The sequence below is a fragment of the Cajanus cajan genome, chromosome 11 (genome assembly GCF_000230855.2).
Source record: "Cajanus cajan strain Asha chromosome 11, NIPB_CcT2T_4, whole genome shotgun sequence".
NCBI classification, from domain to species: Eukaryota; Viridiplantae; Streptophyta; class Magnoliopsida; order Fabales; family Fabaceae; genus Cajanus; species Cajanus cajan.
Window position 1 is genome coordinate 46,737,864 of NC_138527.1, and position 20,691 is coordinate 46,758,554.

At 31.3% G+C, this 20,691-nt stretch overlaps 4 protein-coding genes and 1 non-coding gene across 5 annotated transcripts; 3 read left to right on the forward strand and 2 right to left on the reverse strand.

The window, feature by feature from the left end:
* Positions 1-1,098: 1,098 nt before the first annotated feature.
* Positions 1,099-1,787, forward strand: LOC109797845 (calcium-binding protein KIC). The gene has a single exon (XM_020357995.3). It carries the CDS (start codon positions 1,239-1,241, stop codon positions 1,620-1,622), a length of 384 nt encoding a protein of 127 aa, XP_020213584.1. The 5' UTR covers positions 1,099-1,238; the 3' UTR covers positions 1,623-1,787.
* A 1,192-nt stretch (positions 1,788-2,979) lies between these two features.
* LOC109796705 (serine/arginine-rich splicing factor RS31) lies at positions 2,980-5,549 on the reverse strand. Its single transcript, XM_020356462.3, has 5 exons — positions 5,181-5,549; positions 4,190-4,302; positions 3,867-4,093; positions 3,485-3,763; positions 2,980-3,391 (listed from the first exon to the last, which is right to left on the reverse strand). Exons 1-5 carry the CDS (start codon positions 5,284-5,286, stop codon positions 3,361-3,363), a joined length of 756 nt encoding a protein of 251 aa, XP_020212051.1. The 5' UTR covers positions 5,287-5,549; the 3' UTR covers positions 2,980-3,360.
* Positions 5,550-7,249: 1,700 nt separating this feature from the next.
* On the forward strand, positions 7,250-7,322 carry TRNAE-CUC (transfer RNA glutamic acid (anticodon CUC)). The gene has a single exon. It is a non-coding gene; the product is annotated as a tRNA-Glu (tRNA).
* Positions 7,323-7,740: 418 nt separating this feature from the next.
* On the reverse strand, positions 7,741-8,572 carry LOC109797495 (ATPase, F1 complex, OSCP/delta subunit protein). Its single transcript, XM_020357547.3, has one exon. It carries the CDS (start codon positions 8,457-8,459, stop codon positions 7,812-7,814), a length of 648 nt encoding a protein of 215 aa, XP_020213136.1. The 5' UTR covers positions 8,460-8,572; the 3' UTR covers positions 7,741-7,811.
* Positions 8,573-14,825: 6,253 nt separating this feature from the next.
* On the forward strand, positions 14,826-16,978 carry RABA3 (RAB GTPase homolog A3). Its single transcript, XM_020358296.3, has 2 exons — positions 14,826-15,487; positions 16,226-16,978. The coding sequence occupies exons 1-2, from the start codon at positions 15,234-15,236 to the stop codon at positions 16,680-16,682; spliced, it is 711 nt and encodes a 236-aa protein (XP_020213885.1). The 5' UTR covers positions 14,826-15,233; the 3' UTR covers positions 16,683-16,978.
* Positions 16,979-20,691: the final 3,713 nt, after the last annotated feature.

Here is a 20,691-nt window from a genome sequence, read left to right on the forward strand (position 1 = left end):
AAGTATATAAGGAAAGATCTGCTATTTAATCCAAAATTAAAACTGAAATCTGCTCAAACTTAAATAAACTAAAATTAGTTTTTAAATGCACAAACAAAAATATTTCAAAACCATTCCATTTTTTTAACTTCCTAATAAAATATCTTCTGTATAATTTAAGTCAATTCTTAAAATTAGCCATGTGAACATGATTTGGAGTCATTGACTTTGAACAAACTTCATTCACACCTCCTACATATGTTCAAGTTTAGCCATCATTTAAGACAAGACCTATCTCCCTTTTCGTTATTATTAATTTTAAAATGTTTTATTTTACCATTTTGAATAAATACAAAAAATTATGTTTTGTAACAAAAAATAAAAAAAAATTTAAAATTTCATTTGTCTCTTAAAATGTCTTCTAAATAAAATGAGAATAAACATTAATGAAATAATAATATTCTAAAGATTCTAATATAAGTTACAAGAAATAATTTTTTTTATGATAAAAATACATTTAGTATTTAATATTTTTTTAGTCCTCGAAAAAAAATCCGTAATTACATGTACTAAACTCCAGTTTTAAATAAAATTTTAATGGATTAAAATTTTCTCATGTGAATTTCTTCAACAATCTGCATAAGGAAAAATCCGTATATAACTTGTTATATTTGTACTACACTTGTTATCTTATTTTTCCTCACATATAAAATTGGAATATTGACTCTTAATAGTAACTAAATATATTAGTGCACAAGCAATACTCTCTAGTTTCTTCAAGTAAAAATAGATGAGATCCACCTATATTTTTAACTCCTAAAAAACGAGTCAATTCATATAATATTTATATAAAAAAAAATTATCTCTTTGCACGTCAATCATTTTAAATTTTACCTGATACTATTCTCACCTTTTGTGCACAAAATTCTACAAATACAATTTTTCCAGGCTGAACAATCTTACATTGTCAAGTCTTGAAATTGTACCACACGGGATTTCTTGAAGGGGAAAAATAGAAAAGAAATTTTTTTTATATCTCTTGAAAAGTCATTATCTTATCTATAAATATGAAGTTGTGACTATAAATACTAATTTATTTTTTTAGAGTCGACTTGCAAAAAGCCATCATGTATCTATCCCTATAATTCTTATTTATTGGTGATAGTTACTTACAACAAGTCTTCCAAAGTCGCTTTCTTCTTCCACCTTTGTTTCCACGTTCAACAATTAATTAAAAAATTATTTGTCCTCCCAAAACAATGGAAGGCAAAGGCAAGCAATCCAAGAAAGAGAGGACGATGGAAGCAGAGTTCGAGGACTTGCTGCCTGTGATGGCAGAGAAGCTGGATGTGGAGACCTTTGTGTCTGAGCTGTGTGGGGGTTTCAAGCTTCTGGCTGACCCAGAAACGGGTTTGATCACTAGTGAGAGTCTGATGAGGAATTCAGCTCTGTTGGGTATTGATGAAATGAGCAAAGAGGATGCAGAGGCCATGGTTAGACAGGGTGATCTTGATGGGGATGGAAAGCTCAATGAGACTGAGTTTTGCATCCTTATGGTCAGGCTTAGCCCTGGAATCATGGATGATGCTGAGACATGGCTTCACAAAGCACTTGAACAAGAGCTCACCAAATCCTCCTCTTAAACTTAAACCTTTTGCAATCAATTGTAAGTTATTTATGTATTTGTGTGTGCATACATGTGTCTATCATGCAATTATAAGAAACTTGTGACACTGCATAAGTGCTTTCTTATGGGAATTTATGTATCATGAAATGAATCTGTTCAGTGAGTTTGTTCAAGCAGAAAAGAGTTTGATACAAGACGTAAGTTAAATTAGATATTTTCCTTGCATTTGTATTATCAGAAATAACCGAGTCTTATCCCAAATCAAAAGTCAGTCAAACGTATGATCTATGCAAATTAGAAAGATAAGCCAGGGAGTATTGATTGAAAATCGATCAGAACATCAGTTTGCGTGATGAACCAAAGTCCTGAATTAGTCCTCCAGATTCATACATTTTCAAAAATAATTTAAAAATTTACTCGTCTGTGATGATGATACAGTGCCAGAGAGCATGCAGTTGTATTAGATTCATCATTCAGTGGCTGTATTTATCTATATCATGACGGGAGTTAGTTTGTCCTAAATAATAGTTGTACGCCCTGCAAATACTCCCGAAAATGCAATCCCAGAAAGACCACCTGTTGCATCATACAGAAGTTTGGCCGAAATACGCTGCTATAAATTCCCATGCTCTGCCTAAGAACATTTTTTTCTTATCACAACACATTTTAAGATAAAATTTGTGACTAATTTAACACAACTCAATCAATTTAACGGCTCAAAACCAATTCTATTGTAGTGTCCCCTACTAGTTATGCACTTATCCCTCTCTTTGAATTTGAAAAAATGCAGCAAGATATAGGATAATATTCACGTCACTGACTGGTCATAGATGAGAGGTAAGGAATGAAAACACCAAAATAGAAACACCATGTTCTATTAACATCTAAAGCAAACGAATAATATAAGTAAATAACCTTGTCTTTCTGCAAGTCCACGAAAACTACGAATGATGTCTACTTGAATAATGCATCATGCCCGTCAATAACATTTAACTGACCAGTCTAAACATAGACCACGTAAAACCAATTATACCTTTCACCAAGTGCGGCCTCGACAGATTATGATGACTGGCCAAAAATATACCTCATTCGGTGATAGTTCTTCAAACCGTGACTTGCTGTACATTAATATTTAGCCATTCCTGATGACAACTACAAACTTCGGGTTCATGTCGCTTAACAAAGTCATAAAATTCAAATCTTTACCTCTTCCAAATGCAAAAAACTCAAATTGAGACAATGCCTACTTAATTACTATCAGACCGTCAAATAAAAGTGTCCCATGTTCAATGAAAAATATTGTTTGGTCATGAAAAAAAAACTACAAACTCCTGATTATACCTCACTAACAGCACCAATTTCAGCCCCCTCACTTTAGCATTAGCACTTCGAAAATAATTAATTTCAATCACGGCAAGACACCGTGTCACTATAACAGGTATAACCAATTCTGTCTTTAAACAGATTAAATTCAAGTCCTATCATCACAATTCGCTACGACTGCAACACATGTAGGAAAAAATAAAGACTTAAAATGCGATCATACACCCGTTAAACAGATTAGATTCAGGTCCTATCATCACAATTAGCCATGATTACTACTACATATCTAGGAAGAAACAAAAAATTAAAATGTAAACAGTACACCACTAAAAGAACCAAAAAGCAACACAAGGTGCCATTGCAGCCTGCTTCATATTCCTAAACCAGGTGCCATTGCATCCTGCTTCGTATTCCTAAACCAAGCAACACTTCTAAGATCTTGACCTTCGAATCGGTGAACGGCTGTAGATAAAGAAAAAATGTATAAGCTACAGAAATGAACAAAAAAGTGCAATTGCACAGATAATTAAGTATAATGACAAATAAATACAATACCTGCGATGTCTACCATATTCAGGACTCCTGTGCCTACCATAATCAGGACTTCTAGGCCTACCATAATCAGGGCTCTTGCGCCTGTCATAAGCTGGTCCATTGTACCTATCATACGCAGGGCTGCGTGGACGACCATAGTCAGGACTTGGTCGCCTCCGATAAGCTGGACTGGGGGATCTCCCATAACCCCCTCTTCTAGGACTGTCACCATACCTGTCACCCTTTTCATCATCATCCCTCAGAGCATACTCAACAGACACCACTCTGTCCAGTATCTTACTGCAAACAGAATGAAACCAGAAATACATTATATATATATACAGAGTGAATAAAATAAGAAACCTGAGAATTTATCAAAAGATATAAAAATCTCATCACTGACCTCATATGTGTGCACTCAAGAGCTTTAGTAGCATCTTCTTGTGTTTCAAACTGCACAAATGCAAAGTTCCGACGAATTCTAACATTAAGAACCTTCCCATAAGGTTCAAAGTGTCTTTCTATATCACGAACTCGCGTACGAATTGGGTCAAAATTAATCACAAATAGGGTTTTTGTGGGCCTCTGGTTTGCCTTAGAGCCATCCCCACGATGGCGACCACGTTCACCCTGTCAAAAAGAAAAGAAATGAACCTTCTTATAAAACTCAGTACATTGTTTACACTGGCAAGCTCAATAAATATTATAATGAAAACACTATCATACCCTAGCCCACTCCACAGACAGTCTTCGCTTTTCGTATCCAAATGGAAAGTTGTCCAGTGCACGAATTGCATCTTCAGCATCTCGCTCGTCCTCATAATAGACAAAAGCAAAACCTGCAACAACAGAACTAGTATTAGAGTCATAATAAATTATGATGGAAGTCAACATGATATGATAGTTATCCCTGGCTGGCAGTGTACATCATCCAAAACAGGAAATCATTTGCCCGGTTGGGAACAAAAGAATACAACACCTGCATTATATGTGAGGACGGATGCACATGAAGCTGTAGAGGCGTTGAATGAGGAAGAAAATGATGATTGCAATTAAAGGGTTTAAATCCAAAATTGAGATCTGAGAATATGAATGTCATTGCCAAGCATGCTTCTCCATTCAGACAGCAGAGAGTGAATTCAGTTATAAAAGGCATGGCATGACAGAATTTCATTGATCCCCTATTCTGTATGGAGCTAGACATGGCAAGGCTTATTAATTTGATTGATGATTGATCCCACTATGACCATTCTGGTGGAAATGGTTGGGCGATGAGATGAGTGAGAGTGACAGACAGATGATCAGGTGAGAAATGTAGATGCTGTGAGTGTTAAGCAGGAAGGTATCCTTCCAAAAAAGATAGAACCTCAGCAAAGCATATATTCCACTAGTACAAGTTCCTGCGTCAAAACAAACACTTAAAAACGGAGGATTGCCCCCAAACACAATGCAATTCTTTTGGCGGCCATTTATTTTCCAGCAGGATAACAAGCATTCAAGCCACACCACAAGTAACACGCATTATGCCCACATTCAAGTTGTTCACAAAGTTGGATAAACAACATTACTATTTGATTACCAAAGTCATTAATTATAAAAGTTAAATAGACACAGCTCACACAATTGATGCTAAATAACTAATATCTCTTAGTCAAAAAATGTCACAAACCCTAAACAATATGCCCCTAAAAAAGGGAGAGAAAAGATATTAGTTTACCAGATTTCATGTCGACGCGATCAATCCTGCCATACTTGGCGAACAAGCGTTCGAGCTCTGATTGACGAGTGTCGTACTCGAAGTTGCCAACGAAAACCGGCCTCATCTTCACGATCGAGACAATGTCCTAACCCTAACAATTTGGGGGTTTTGCTCTCTGAAGCGAACAATGACAAGTTTTGACGGTTGGATTTGAATTTGTTGGTCTCTGGAAAAGGTAGAATCAGAGAAGAAGACAAGGGCTGTTGTCAATGCGGTGAGACTCCCTCTCTGCGCTCTGCTGTTGGGAGAAGAAACCTGAAAAAACCCTAACTTTGAAAGGACAGCGAGAAAGTCTATACTGGCCGTTCGATCAATCGATTCTTCAATCCAAATTCGGCGTTCAAACTAATTATATTAGACTTTAGTTGTCATGTCTACAAAATTTTACACCGTAAAATAACTATTGGTTGGATTTACTATAAATAATAATTCACGTCTAAAAATTTACTACTATACATTTGCTAATGTGTAAGTTAATAAATAAGGAATTTATTTAAATAAAAATAGAAAATAAATGTTTAAAATGCAACAAAGTCATTTTTTTTAAATATGTTTTTAGTAATTTATTTTAATTTTATAAATTTAAATTTATTTTTTTAGTCGTTGTAATTTTAAAAAATATTATTTTTGTCTTTATATTTAAATTTTGTTAAAGAATTTATCAAATACTTAAATATTGTCGTATAAAATATATTTATTAATATCTTTATTAGTGAAAATATTATATTAAACTCAGTTAATGGTAAAATTTTATTATTTTACATGTTATTTTTCTTTTTAACATTTGCAGATCAATAATATATCACTTATCTCTCAAACTTTTATTAATTAGTAGATGAATATTTTTTAAAAAAAATTGAATTTAAACAATAAAAAAAACATGTGATTTTTCTAATCATAAATAATTAAGTGTGTTTGGATTATAGTTAAAAATTAAGTTGAGTAAAATTTAACTTTTCAAATCTCCTTTCAAATAAAAATAACATCCTTCCAACTTTTGCTTCAACCGAGACTTGCATGTAATTTATACTCAACAAAAAGAAAAAAAAATTATCAACATATAGGCATGGTATTCAAAGTGAGTTAACTCAAGTTATGAATTTTTAATGCGTATTCAACTATAACTTAACTTGTATACCAACCATGTATAAAGCTCATAATCTTATCCATAAAATTTTAGATTTTAAGTAAACCTTATATACAAAGATTTTTTTTTTTTTTAAATTGACAAAAGACTAATTTCCTTTCATGTAGTACATAACTTTCAATCAGCCAAACATTATATTTAAAGTTTAAGTTGATACGATCAATCAATTTTTATTTTATTTTTTTATTAAAATTATGGATCAAAATTTACAATAAAATAATTTAAATAGTTTACTCTTAATATCTAATATGGTAAATTCATTGTTTTTCTACCCTTTAATAAAATTTAAATAAAATTAAAAAAAGAAAAATTATAATTTTTACAAAAATACTTTCAACAATAGCAACATTCAATGAAATACTATGTTAAAAAATAGATACTAATTAAAAATATTATAACATTGTTTTTAAAATTAATTCAACTTAAAAAAAAATATACTTTTAAATCATTTATCTAAATTAGTTCATTCTTGTATTAGTATCGGATACATATATGTCTTGTTATGTTACGTATACATATCTCAATCAAATTCACAAGAAGTTTACTAAAAAAAATAAGAACAAATACATTACAAATTTGTCACAATACTTATTTTTGGAAACATAAGTATTCCATTTCAGATTGATAGTTTGTTTTATATATTTTTTAATTTTCTACTATTTAAGTGTATGTTGAATTTCAATTTAATTTACATTTTATCTTTTAATTTTTTTTAACAATATAAATAAGTTACCAAGCATATATTAATATAATAAAACCATGGGATAGACATTTTAAAATAATAAAATTAATTGGTATACGGTAAATTTTACATAAAAAATAAAAGCTTGCTGTTATCTTTTATAGATAAATTCTAACTTATTAAGATTGACATTGGAGCTCCGTTGTAGTCTAGTTGGTTAGGATACTCGGCTCTCACCCGAGAGACCCGGGTTCAAGTCCCGGCAACGGAATCATCATTTTTTAATTTGCTTTCTTCTACAGCTGCACTTTTGTATTTGGCAAGAAATCCCAGAGAAATTTGCTTTGTTCTATAGGTGCAATTTTTTATATTTGGCAAGAAATCCTAGAGAAATTTTGTCAGCATTTTTTTAATATACTTTATTCTATAGCTGCGCTTTTGTACTATATGGCAAGAAATCCCAGAGAAATTTTGGCAGTGAATTTAGTCATAATTCGATTATTGCGTCGAATCCAACACACGAAATAAAATAAAAAGAGATTTTCATTGAATCGTAAACCATTGAAGATTGCATTTGGCGCACGCATATTTTTCATCAAGCGCAGTGGCATGTAATAAAGAGGCCAAAGAAAATCTAGTAATAAAGTCCCCAGTGAATAGATGAGTGAGTGAGTAGATGAAGCAAAAGCTATAATCTAATTCCAACTTTTATTGATAAAAAGTAAAAGGAAGAATTTGTGAATTTGATTTCATGAGCATTTCACAGAGGAACAAAAGAGGGCACCCTCTCTTTCACCAAATTCCTAACCTTAACCCTCACAGCCCCACTCAAGTGATGCACAGTCTTTGCAATCCCAAAGAGTTCATCTTCTCCCATCTTCCTCTCCGACGAAACCAACACCATTTGAGTTCCGCAAAGGTCGTCGTAGATCCTCTCGAACTCTTCCAGCACCTCCCTCACAATCCCCACCTTCTTCTTCTTCGCCACCATCCTCAGCAGAGCCACCACGTGCCTGTGAAAGTTCCCCCCCTCAACCGCAAAAGTGGGACCCTTTTGCAGCAATTTGAGGAGCCTCTGAACGTCGGCGTGAACCGCGTGAAGGGAATTGGTTTTGTGGGCCACGTCCACGAGAGCCGCCGCATACCCAGTGGCGGGATTTGGATGGAGAGTCGGAGAAGAGGGTTTGGGTTTGGGAGGTGAAGGGGTGAGTTGCAGAGAAGGTGAAGATTTGTGGGAGAAAGTTTTGGTTTTGGTTTTGGTTTTGGGGGTGGAAGTGGAGAAGACATGATGTGGTTGTGGTTGTGGACGAGTGGGGATTGTTTTGAAGTGATAGAATTCACGGTGTGTTAAGGTTGATGGGAGTGAAGGGACTTTGAGGGTGGAAACAGAGGTTGACAGAGTATCCATGGAAATTGACAAAATTAGGTTTTAGGTTTAATTGGTTTTTGTTTTGTAGAAGGTAACGACTAACGAGAGGATATGTTTTGGCCACCGATGAGTGTTCGGGGTAACTCGTGTAACAATTTCAGACTCCTATTTATAACAAAGATTCTCCTCTCTTCTTCCACGTGTGCCTGCAATCCAACCCCTCAATTCTATACTTCTTTCTTTACCAACCAACTTCAGTTTCACAATTACGGAGTATATGTAATTGGAAAAAAACAATAAAATAAAATTATTAAATATATAACACCATTTAATATTTTTATTATATGGATTCTAAATCTGTATCATTTCGATTCCCACTTTCTCTTTTCATAATGATTTATATATTTATAATTGTATTATTGATGTTTGTTAAAAAAATTTAAATCATTATTTAATATGTATTTTATATTTTAAGTCCAACTTTAATATATTTTAAATTTTAGAGTTTAATTTTCACAACAACAAAAAATCTCATTTCACTCGTTATCTTATTCCCCTTATTTTAAGTTTGGATTTTCTTATTTAACATTTTTTTATAGTAAAATCTCAATTCTTAATTAAAAATATTAAAAAAATAAATAGTAAAAGAAAATATGAGTATATGATGGTGTAGATTTTCATTAGAGATAATTCAATCTATTTCCCCCTCACTCTATATATGCCATTATTAGGAATAAGAACAAGCATTAAAAATAAATAAATAAATACTCAAGGCGGATTCTCATTTTTTAAAACATGCTGTAGAATATAGATATAAAATGAATAGTAACATATTTATTAACAAGGCAAATGTATAGTAAAGTATTTTATTTGTGAGTATCTGTGCTTTAAAATTAGAGTGAGTTTTAAAATAAATTACACTTGAGTTTTCTAAAAGATGTAGGTATAAATTTATTTTGATATGTTAAAATATTGACTAAATTTCACTTTTTTTTTTCTCAAGACATCAGATAAATTTTATATTGAAATTTAAAATAAATTACATTATCATTTTTTAAGAAATAATCTTCTATTATTAAAATATATAATTTTATTTGATTAATTTAATATAATTAAAGTAAAATTACACCCTCCTCTATCCATAATTACAAGTATCAAATTACCTTTCACCACGGTCATGTGACATACAAGGTCATTAAGGAAAATGTCTTGGGCTCCAATTTTTCGAATGTCTACATTCTAAAGGAATTAAATGTCTCAACATAAAAAATAAAAAATAAAAATAAAAAACTCGAGACTCAAGTCATCAATTAATCACATCTATTCATTATATTGTTTATTTTGTATTTAACGTTGAATTATTACCGTTTTCTTTATAATTAAGTGTAGCTATGTAAGTTAATTTTTAAAACAGTGTGCCTCTTATTAAATGGTAAGCAAATATAGGTAACGGAAAAAATAGGTAATTCATAATTGATAATAAAAGTATTACACTATATCAAATCTATCTTTAGTTTAATTTCAATTATTTTATTTTTTAATTTCTATAATTTAAAATATCATTTTTTATCTTTATATTTATCTTTTTTATTATTTTTAGTTCATATACTTACGTTTTTTTTTAGTCTATGTTATTTTTTTCTTAAGTTTGTCTCCTTTGATTTTATGTGATAAATGTATTTAACTTTGTATTTTTTATGTTGAATTTATTTTATTGAAATTATCCTAGGTTAAGTTTCTTGACGTTGCATGATTCATTTTTACTCTCACATGTGATAAATATTATTAAGACATTTTTAAAAAATTAATAGTAAAAACTTAAAATAATTAAAAATGATAAGTATAATGACTAAAAAAGTATATCTTAAATTATAAGGAGCAAAAATAATTAATAAATATAAATATAAAAACTAAAAATGTGTTTTAAAATATAAGAAAGGTAAAGCAAATAAAAATATACTATTGACAATATACATAACAATTGTTATTATTGATTTTTTTTAAAATTAAGTTAAAATTGCTTAAATTCTATCTAATGTTATAAGATAAATTAAATAGATTAGTCATTTTATTTATTAAGAATGAAATATCATAATTACTTAATTATTAAATATTGATAAATAATTTTATAACTAAAAAAATTAAAAAAAATTAACCATTAATAAGTTTGTCTAAAAACTTTACCTTACCAATTTAAACACAGTCTTATTTTCATTCATATGCCAAAATGTAAGGTGCCTCTGATGTAGCAAGAAGATTAGTTACTGCTATCAGTAGTGGATACTCCATGAACGAGCTCAAAAAAATATGCCAAAATGTAAAATAAAATTCACTTTTTCTCTCTTAATATAAATGAGTATTAAGTTTTTTATTATTTAATTATATTAAAATATTTGATTTTAAATATTTAATTTGACATCACTAAAAAAATATTTATTATAAAATTTTAAAAAATATTTTTAGTTAACACGTACATTAAAATATTAAGTAACCAGTCACTCAATTTGATAAAAAAAATGGTAAAATATATAATAAAAATATTCAAGTGAATTATTAAAATAACAATTAAAACTAAAACTATGAGATAAATTATATATATATATATATATATATATATATATATATATATATATTAACATATGTATGCATATATAAATTTAAATTTTACAAAGATTATATTTTAATTACTAACAAAATTTTAATATTAGATTCAATTAAAAACTCATACGTTCAATGTACCTATATTATCATTACATTTATTTAATATAAAAATTATTATATTTAATAAATATAGTAATTAATACTTTATAAGAAATATATCAATTTATTTAAATATGTATAAAAATAATACATTAATAACATCAGTTAAATATTATCATAATACTTAGATATTATGTTTAATAAATATATGCAATATATTAAAAAATACTAATTTATTTAAATATTTATAAAAAAAATATTAATAAGATCAATTACATACTATCTTGATACTCATTTTTAATTTTTCTAACTTTATATATATATATATATATATATATATTAATAATTATAAAATATGTTGCAAAAATAATAATTAAAAATAAAAATCTCACTCGAATATAAAATTAATTTTAGAACAATTCATAATAATCTTTAAAATAATAATTAAATATACAATTAAGAGATAGACTTTTAAATTTTAACATACTTGAGAGAATATCTATTTTAACAAAAAGAGATGGAGTGGTGTAATACTTACTCCTTTAAAGAGTGTGGTGTAAATGATGTTTGGTAATTTTCTTTATCATTAATTAACGGAAATTTAATACAAAATTAAAAAAATATATGAATGAATAGTTATATATTCAATTGTATTTCACACTTACTTGATAAAATTTCTGTAAAAATATAATTAAATTTAAATTAATTTAGTAAATAGCAAATAAAAGTAGAAATTATGAAATAAATTAATTTAGTAAATTTGCATCTTTGAATGGGTGTTAACGTAATGAATGATTTAGTAATATTTTTTTTATCATAATTTAATAAAACTTCAAATAAAAAATAAAAAATAAAATACCAGACAAACTAACGAAAACTAGTCCTTATCACATCTATAGTATCTAAAAAATAAAGAACATGAAATTTATCATAGAGAAAATGCCAATTGTAATTAATAAAATTAATCCTTACTAGCCACTTAAACCGGTAAATCATTTGATTTATTTAAGATATTATATAAATACTATGATATATATATATATATATATATATATATATATATATATTATATGAATTAATTACACTTTTAACACACTCATTTAAGTTAAATACAGTTTAAAAATAATAAAAATAAAAGTGATTATACCGAATAAACTATATATTTTATTATTTAATATATTTTGATAATTACAAATATAAACATACAATTAATTTTATCTTTCATTCCATTTTTTTCTCCATTATCTTCTCATCTTTTTTTAACACATCTTTAACACTGTTATTTATTTTATATTTTATTCTTTTATTATTATTTAATACATTTTTCATCCAGTAAATATATAAAATAATATCTATCTACCAATTGTGTTGTTTGTTGCTAGTAATTTAATGTTTATTTTTAAGAAAAGTTATTTTTCTTTTCTCCCCCAAGCTGAACCACGACACTATTACGAAGCTTGGTTTAAAATATAGGATACGAGGTCTTAGATATGTAAGTAACATAAAAATATCCAAATTAAGATTTATATTTATTTACTTTCAAAATTGTTAATTTTCACAATTTTTTTATATGACAATGAACCTTAGAAAATAAATCATATTTTTTAAAGGTTAAAACAACTAATAATTCTTATAAAATGAATCTAAAAAAAGTTATTATTCTTAGAATATTTATAAGTAAAATAACTTAAAAAAATTATAAAAGGAGTATTAGATGAATATTTAGTTACAATTTATGTACAAATTATATTTGTTCTAACCATAAATCTATTAATATCGTTAAAATTATCATATTTAAAATATTATTGACTTTGACATTCATTAGATAATCATAACTTTATAATTGAAAAGGTGTATTTGTGAATTAAAGAGAAAGGGTTTCGATGCATTAGCATTAAAAGGAAAACTTATACTGCTATTAGCTATTAGTCTTGACTGAATAACTTGTTCTAATATACTTAAATGTCTCGTATTATTTAGGAATTGACATTAAAAATAGTTTATAAATATATATTTTTCTTAATTTACTTAGATACATTTTAGAGAAAAAAATATGATATTCCAATAAATATTAAAACAGATAATAACTCAAATATGATGACCATAACAATAAAATTACTATTTAAATAATACTAAAAGAGTGTTCAAATTATAAGACGAAAGAATTGTTCAAGTTATGTAAGAGAAATCGATGTGTTTATTCTTCTTTTTGATTAACCATCAAGTATTACCTCAACCATTATGCCCCTTAAACCCTTCACATTAACCTTACCCCACCTTTCAACCATCATAAACCATTGTGCATCAAATCCACGAACAAGAAAACGAAAACGTATATATTCGGCGGACCCAAAACCACCATATACAGCAATCCACCAAGCTCATATTTAGAAAACTAAAATAAAGTTTGTTACCAAAATTAAACTAAAAGTCACGGCATGTGACTTTTTCATTGTATTAAGGAATTTACATTATACCTTTCCTCAAATTCAAAATTAATTTTGTACTAACTCACTCTCACTAACACGTGATGAAAACAACTTGTGAGTAATGCAACAATTGCTACACTAGGTATCTATAATCATTGTGATTGGAGCATGGGTGGTGTAACACTTTACTACTTTCACCGTTTACAAGCAAGAGAAGGTGTTATCCGTACTATATATGCCAGTTCTTTTCTGTCGGTGCCAAAAATTCCAAGCTGTGTGTTACTGTACTGATTGCTAAGTAGTCCCTACAATGGATTTTTAGAATGTGTCTTTCTTTCATTAGCATATGGTCACTGTGATGGGTCTTTATGAGGGATCCAAGTTTAATAGATACCATCATGTGTGGTTGGAACAAACGGTAGGCCATGCTCATGCTACACATAACTAAATATTATGGTCCTTGGATTCTATATGCTTTTCAATAAATGCTTACAGGGAAAAAGTAAAATAAATTATATTTTTTAATTTAAATTAAAATTATTTTATTTATAAGTTAAAACTAACATTTTGTAAAAAAGAATAGATAACAGAACTTGTATAAAAATTGAAAATTTATAAAATAAGAATTTTTTATCTTTTGATTTTCTTTTTTTTGTATATAAATACTTATTAAAACGTGACTCTTCTTTATTATTGTTGTTAATTGAAAGAACACGATCAAGCTAAGATTGCATATTTTAAAATATAAGAGAAAAAAAACTTTTAAAATATATTCAATGAAGTAACTACACACAAAGAAAATGGTTTGCCTTGTTAGACCTCGACTTCTGGAGTATTTTTTCTTTTTTAAAGAAACAATTCGTTCTTACGTATCTCACCACTTGAGGATTCAATTCATGATGATACCAGCAAAACAACCAAGGAAACTCTCAGATAGCATTATATCCGTGTTAGGAAATATTTAATTATTAGCACTGGTGCATTCTCAGCTTCAATAATGCAAACGATCTCTTTAATAAGCCCTTGGATAATTTAAATTTAGATCATAGTCATTTGATAGATATAAAATCAACAAAAAAAAAAGAAAGAAAGAAAAAGGGCATTTGCATGATTGTATCATAAATTAAAATCAACTAAATATGAACTAGACACTTCAACCACTCAACAAATCATACATGATTCCCAATTCCTTTCCGAAGCATCGCAATTTGTACAAAAATTTGATTATTTGTCTCTTTCTTTATTTTCCTTTTTTCTTTTTTCTTCTTTTTTGGTTGGGCTAGAAAAGAATTGAAGCTTACGCTGATGTGCTTAACTACTACATTCAGATTTCAGAGGTATTCCGTTGCAGTTGCAGATGGCAATAATAATGCCCCCACAATATTTTCATACATATATTATTATATTTGGTGTGGTGCATTCAATTTGGTAAAGCATTAAAGGGAGACAAAGACCGGGCTATTACTTTGCCTATTTCTTTCTTTTGCTACCACTGATTCAACACTGTTCTTGTTTGGTTCCTCTTTTTTTTTTTTTTTTTTTTCCTCAAGCTTTTCCATATTCTTTACTTTCTCCTACTTATCTCCGCGACCAATAGGAAAGATTGAACCCAATGTTTTAGAGCCTAGCTAGTTTTGGCAGAAAGAAGTCCCTTACTTTTAATCTTTGGTGATATTGGGAAAAAATGAATCAAGAAATGAATGGGGTTGAAGCTGAGAGGGTGAAAGAGAATGTGCATGACAAAATAGATTATGTGTTTAAGGTAGTGGTTATTGGGGACTCAGCAGTGGGTAAGACTCAAATACTATCAAGGTTTGCAAAGAATCAATTCTGCTTGGACTCAAAGTCCACCATTGGAGTTGAGTTCCAGACAAGAACTGTCACAATTAATGGCAAAGTCATCAAAGCTCAGATCTGGGATACTGCTGGCCAAGAAAGGTTCTCCTCCTCCTCTCTCTCTCTCTCTCGTGCTTTTCTTTGATTTTGTGCATACCTTGAAAGTAACAAGTAAAGGATTTGGGAGGGTATTGAGTTTCCATTATGATACCAATTAACTTCAACATTATTATAATTAACAATGTGATCCCAATTTGACTTATGAATCCTCCTATCATATCATATATATGACCAAGCACATCACATGTTGTTCAGTTTATAACTTTAGTTGCGCGGCTTTTCATTTTCCTTTTCCTGATCTGATCCAAAAATTACATCAGTATTTTACAAGGGAAGATCTTAACAGTTATGCAAGAATGTGATACTTGTAGCATGTGATGTTAGCTCATCTAATTTGTCAGATTTCAGATACTGTCTACACGCAGCGCTTAAAAAGGTAATCTAACTAAATGTAATGAAATTGAGATCTATTTAGATGCAAGTATATAACTGAGGTGGTTGTGTCACTTAATTTTTTTTCGGTTGTCAATCAATGAGGAATTATTTTAAGCAAAGTTAATAAATTCATCTTTTCATAACTATAATAATCAGACGGCATGATAAAAAAAAATAAAATTGTACTATCAATATGTTCTAATTAATAAGAATTGAATGTAAAGTAAGAAAAAAGCATCCAAATAAAAACATGCTCATGAATGAAAGTAGGTGATTTTGGTGCAGAAAGTTGATCAAAATTTAAGTATATATTATACATGCGTAAATTTTGTTTGTTTGGTGTAGGTACAGAGCAGTGACAAGTGCATACTACAGAGGTGCATTAGGGGCCATGCTGGTGTACGACATAACGAAAAGACAGTCGTTTGATCATGTGGCTAGATGGGTTGAGGAACTTCGTGCACACGCAGACAGCTCCATAGTGATCATGCTCATTGGGAACAAAGGTGACCTTGTGGACCAGAGAGTGGTGCATGCAGAGGATGCTGTGGAGTTTGCAGAGGATCAGGGCCTCTTCTTCTCTGAGACTTCAGCTCTCAGTGGTGAGAATGTGGACAGTGCCTTTTTCAAGTTGCTGGAAGAGATTTATAGGGTAATCTCCAAAAGGTCATTGGAATGCGGGCATGGTAAGGCCAATGGTGACCACAGTGTTGCCACTCTTAAAGGGTCAAAAATAGATGTGATCTCAGGTGCTGAATTGGAAATTAGTGAGATGAAGAAGTTGTCGTCATGTTCTTGTTGATCAAGTTATTAAGATCTAAGTAAAAGGAGAGAGAGAGGAGTGAAGAGTACATGCAGTGATTCTTCTTTTATAGTATACAAAATATGCTTAACTATCCTGTCCATAGGTATAATGCGTTTGGTGAGGATCATTGATTTCATCTGGCCCTTGAATGCTCAGAATTCAGGAGCACTTTTCCTGTTTCAGTTTTAATATGACCTACTACAGTAACAACAATGAATTTGATGTATTGTTTTTACTTTTTACTTTCGTTTAAAAAAGAGAAAAAGAGAAAGTTAAGAGCTTATTTTTACTTATCTAATTTTTTTTAATAAATTATTAATTTGGTTTCTCATCTCTCTTTTTAATGATTTTTTTAAACATCAATCAACCTTTATAAATTAAACACAAATTTTTAAAAACATTTTTAAGAGTTTTTTTTAATAAGAAAGTTTACAGATTTTTCTAATTTTTTATTTGATTTAATTTTTATTTATCATAATTATTTATGATAATAGCACTTTACATGTTAAATACTAGTTTATATAATTTTATTACTTAAAAAAATTATTTAGAAAATATGTTAATAATTTTAGGATCAAATTGTTTTTTTTTTGCCATTTTTTATTATTCTTTTTACTAGATAATGACTTTTTTAAATTTAGTCTTTCTTGTTTTCTTTCCGTCCGGAGCTTGTCTAAGCGTCTTGAACTGAGTGTGCTAGTAACTTCCTCTCTTTATGATTTCAAATCTGATGGAAGTTTTAAATAACTAATAATAGATTAGACTTTAGTAAAAAAAAACATTTGTAAGGAAGATAACTTTATGCAATTGAGATTCTTAGAAATATTAATTTTCAATAAAGTTGATAAATATTTCTGTTAATATTATGATTTTGAGAAAGATAAATTGCAAAAGGAAGGCAGTACCAAAATAACAAAAGGCATAACAACAAAAATAAAAAAAAAGTTTAATTTATATATATATATATATATATATATATATATATATATATAAATTGCCCCGTAAGACACATATTGTAACGACCCGGCTGGTCACTACACACTACACCGTACACCTGAAACCGGACAGAAAAGAACAAGTGTATACATATAGTGTTTAGAATATACATATATACATGTCCAAGTCTGACTAGATTCAAAATGTACAACAATACATCCAGAGCTGCTACACCAAGTAGCTAAAACACCAAAACATCCATAAGAAATAAGCTCTATCTGTCAGTTACCGACCTGCCACAAGCCACCAACCTATCCCTGCTCTGCTCCCATACATAGTATGATCATCGCAGTCCAAACCACATGGAAACAACAAGGGTAAGCTAGTGAAAAGAAACAACATACATATATATAAATTTAAGAATAGTAAACAGCTACAACTATTAGAACATCAATTAGCTTAACAACATCAGTTATATATATATACATAACAACGCACATCTCACATCATTCAATAATAACAACAGTACACATCGATAGATAGTAGTAAACACACAATGCGTCGTCACGCATATCAGCTCGGAGATCTCCTACAACAGCTTAGCCTTACGGCCTACAACAGCTCCTATCAGCACGGAGCACAGCATCGACTTAGCGGCTATAACAGCACCACAATAGTGGCTAACAGCACCGACATAGCGGCTATAACAGCACCACAATAGTGGCTAACAGCACCGACATGGCGGCTATAACAGCACCACTATAGTGGCTAACACAGCATACAGCTCAACAACTAACAGCACAGCAAAACAGCTCACAGCACAGCACAACATAGCAAAATTAGCATACAGCACAGCTAAGTAGTATTCAACACAACTTACTACTCACAACTCGGCTCATCATTCTAGAGCACAGCCATATTATAAATCAGCATTTAAAATCATCAATAACAGCCCAGCTCAGCACAACGATATACATCTATTACAGCTTAACATCATATTTCAGCATTTACATCTAGTCAGCACAACATATTTATCAATTACATCTCAGCTCGGTAATTACAGCATAATTCAACAACTATCAGCATATATTAATTCAGCTCGACTCAAACAATAAAGTTTAGCATTAACATCACATAGCACAACTCAGCGTCTTACAGGACATCTAAGCATCTTACAGCAACATACACCTAACACAGCTCAACATCATCAAACAGCAATTTCAGCTAGTCATCACATCATATTCATCGATTTCGGCTTAGTTCAGCATGAAACAATATTATCAACAAATTCAGCATATAACTTCACATCCTTATACGCGCCCGGCGCGCTCATGGTCGCGCCTGGCGTGGCACAACCAGAGGGCTTCAGGGGCCAGCGCGCCCGGCGCAAGCGTGCCTGCGCCCAGCGAGACTCAGCCAGAGAGTCCAAAGCTCTCTCGCGCCTGGCACAATACCCAATTGCGCCCAGCGCAGGCCAGGCAGAGACTCCCTTGGTCTCGCGCCCAGCGTAAACCAAAATTTCGCCCAGCGCCCTCGAGGCAGAGACTCCCAAGGAGTCTCACGCCCAGCGCGACAAGGGTCGCGCTCAGCGCAGTACATCAATATCATCATTCAGCTCAATTACATTCATCATTAACAGCTTAAAACAACATGATCAACAACTTCACAATGCACAACATGTTCAACACATAATACGACCCAACCATCTTGTTTACAACTCATCTATCTTGTCAACTTACTCACCCAAACAACACCAATACACCTAAGCACCTAAAACAACTTTAAACTTAACCAAATCACTAAATGTGAAATGGCAACCATCACAGCAAACAGCGCATCAGGAGTTATACTACTCCTACCATGCTCATCCTTATCTCATATGAAAGATAATCAAATTTCCTACAACTCTCATTAAGACACCAAGTCCAAATTCCTTCATCTACCTTGTTAAAAATGATGAAAACCGCAACAGCTATAACCAAAGCTGACAGCTCGACCCCTCTTCACTAAAACAACCACAACTGGAGTTCTAAAACTCCTTTTTGGGTGATTCCAGCGCCATTGGAAAGCTAACATCCAAGGCTACAACTTTCATGAAGACTATGAAGTCAATTTCGGAACTTCAAATTCGCGCTCAGCGCGTTCAAGTTCGCGCTCAGCGCGTCTCAACCAGAGACATACAGAGGTCTATTGCGCCCAGCGCGGTTCTCCCCGCGCTCAGCGCGATTCACCCAGTGAGTCCCCATTTCAAGTCGCGCTCAGCGCGAAGAACTGCGCTCAGCGCGAATTCAAACAGAAACTCTCCCCAGTTCAAAAATTTCACCCAAAAACCTGCAAAATCAACTTCCCAGGCACATGCAATCGGTCCAAAGCATCACATTTCCATCCTAGAACCCAAAAATACTACCTTTTTCAACATGCAACAACAAATCACGGATTTCCCCAAATTTTCTCAAAAACCCCGAAACCCCCAAAAACAGGTTCTCATTCAACACAGCCACGAATCAACCATCCATAAGCATCTAATGAGTTTCTAGAACTCATCCACAGCCAAAAACAGCGACAAAAGAAAGAAAATTACTAGCTTCCCTTACCTCGGTGCGAGAATCCGAGCTTCCGGCAAGGGAAACGGAGAAGAGAAGTGGAGAAGGGCTTGAACGGGGGAAGAGAAGGAGAGAAACGCCCACACCTCAGCAAGTTCAACCTCTGAGAATCAACACCTTGAGACAGCAAGAAGTAAAGGAAATCAATGGATGAGGCAAGGAGAAGTAAGGAGAAAGTAATGTGAAGTGAGGGAGAAGAGAGTGGAAGAGAGAAAAGGACAGCGGGTCTCACAATCTCCCCAACAACAAGAGTTTTCGTCCCCGAAAACAGACTTACTTGGGAAAAGAAACGGGTATCGCTCACGGCACTGCTGTTCCATCTCCCAAGTAGCCTCACCGGTAGTTGCATCCCACGGGACCTTCATTAGGGCAATGGACTTGCCCCTCAGCATTTTTCAACTTATGATCAACCACAGCTACTGACAACTTCTCAAGGTCAGATTCTCCTTCCCTTGCACATCGTCTAG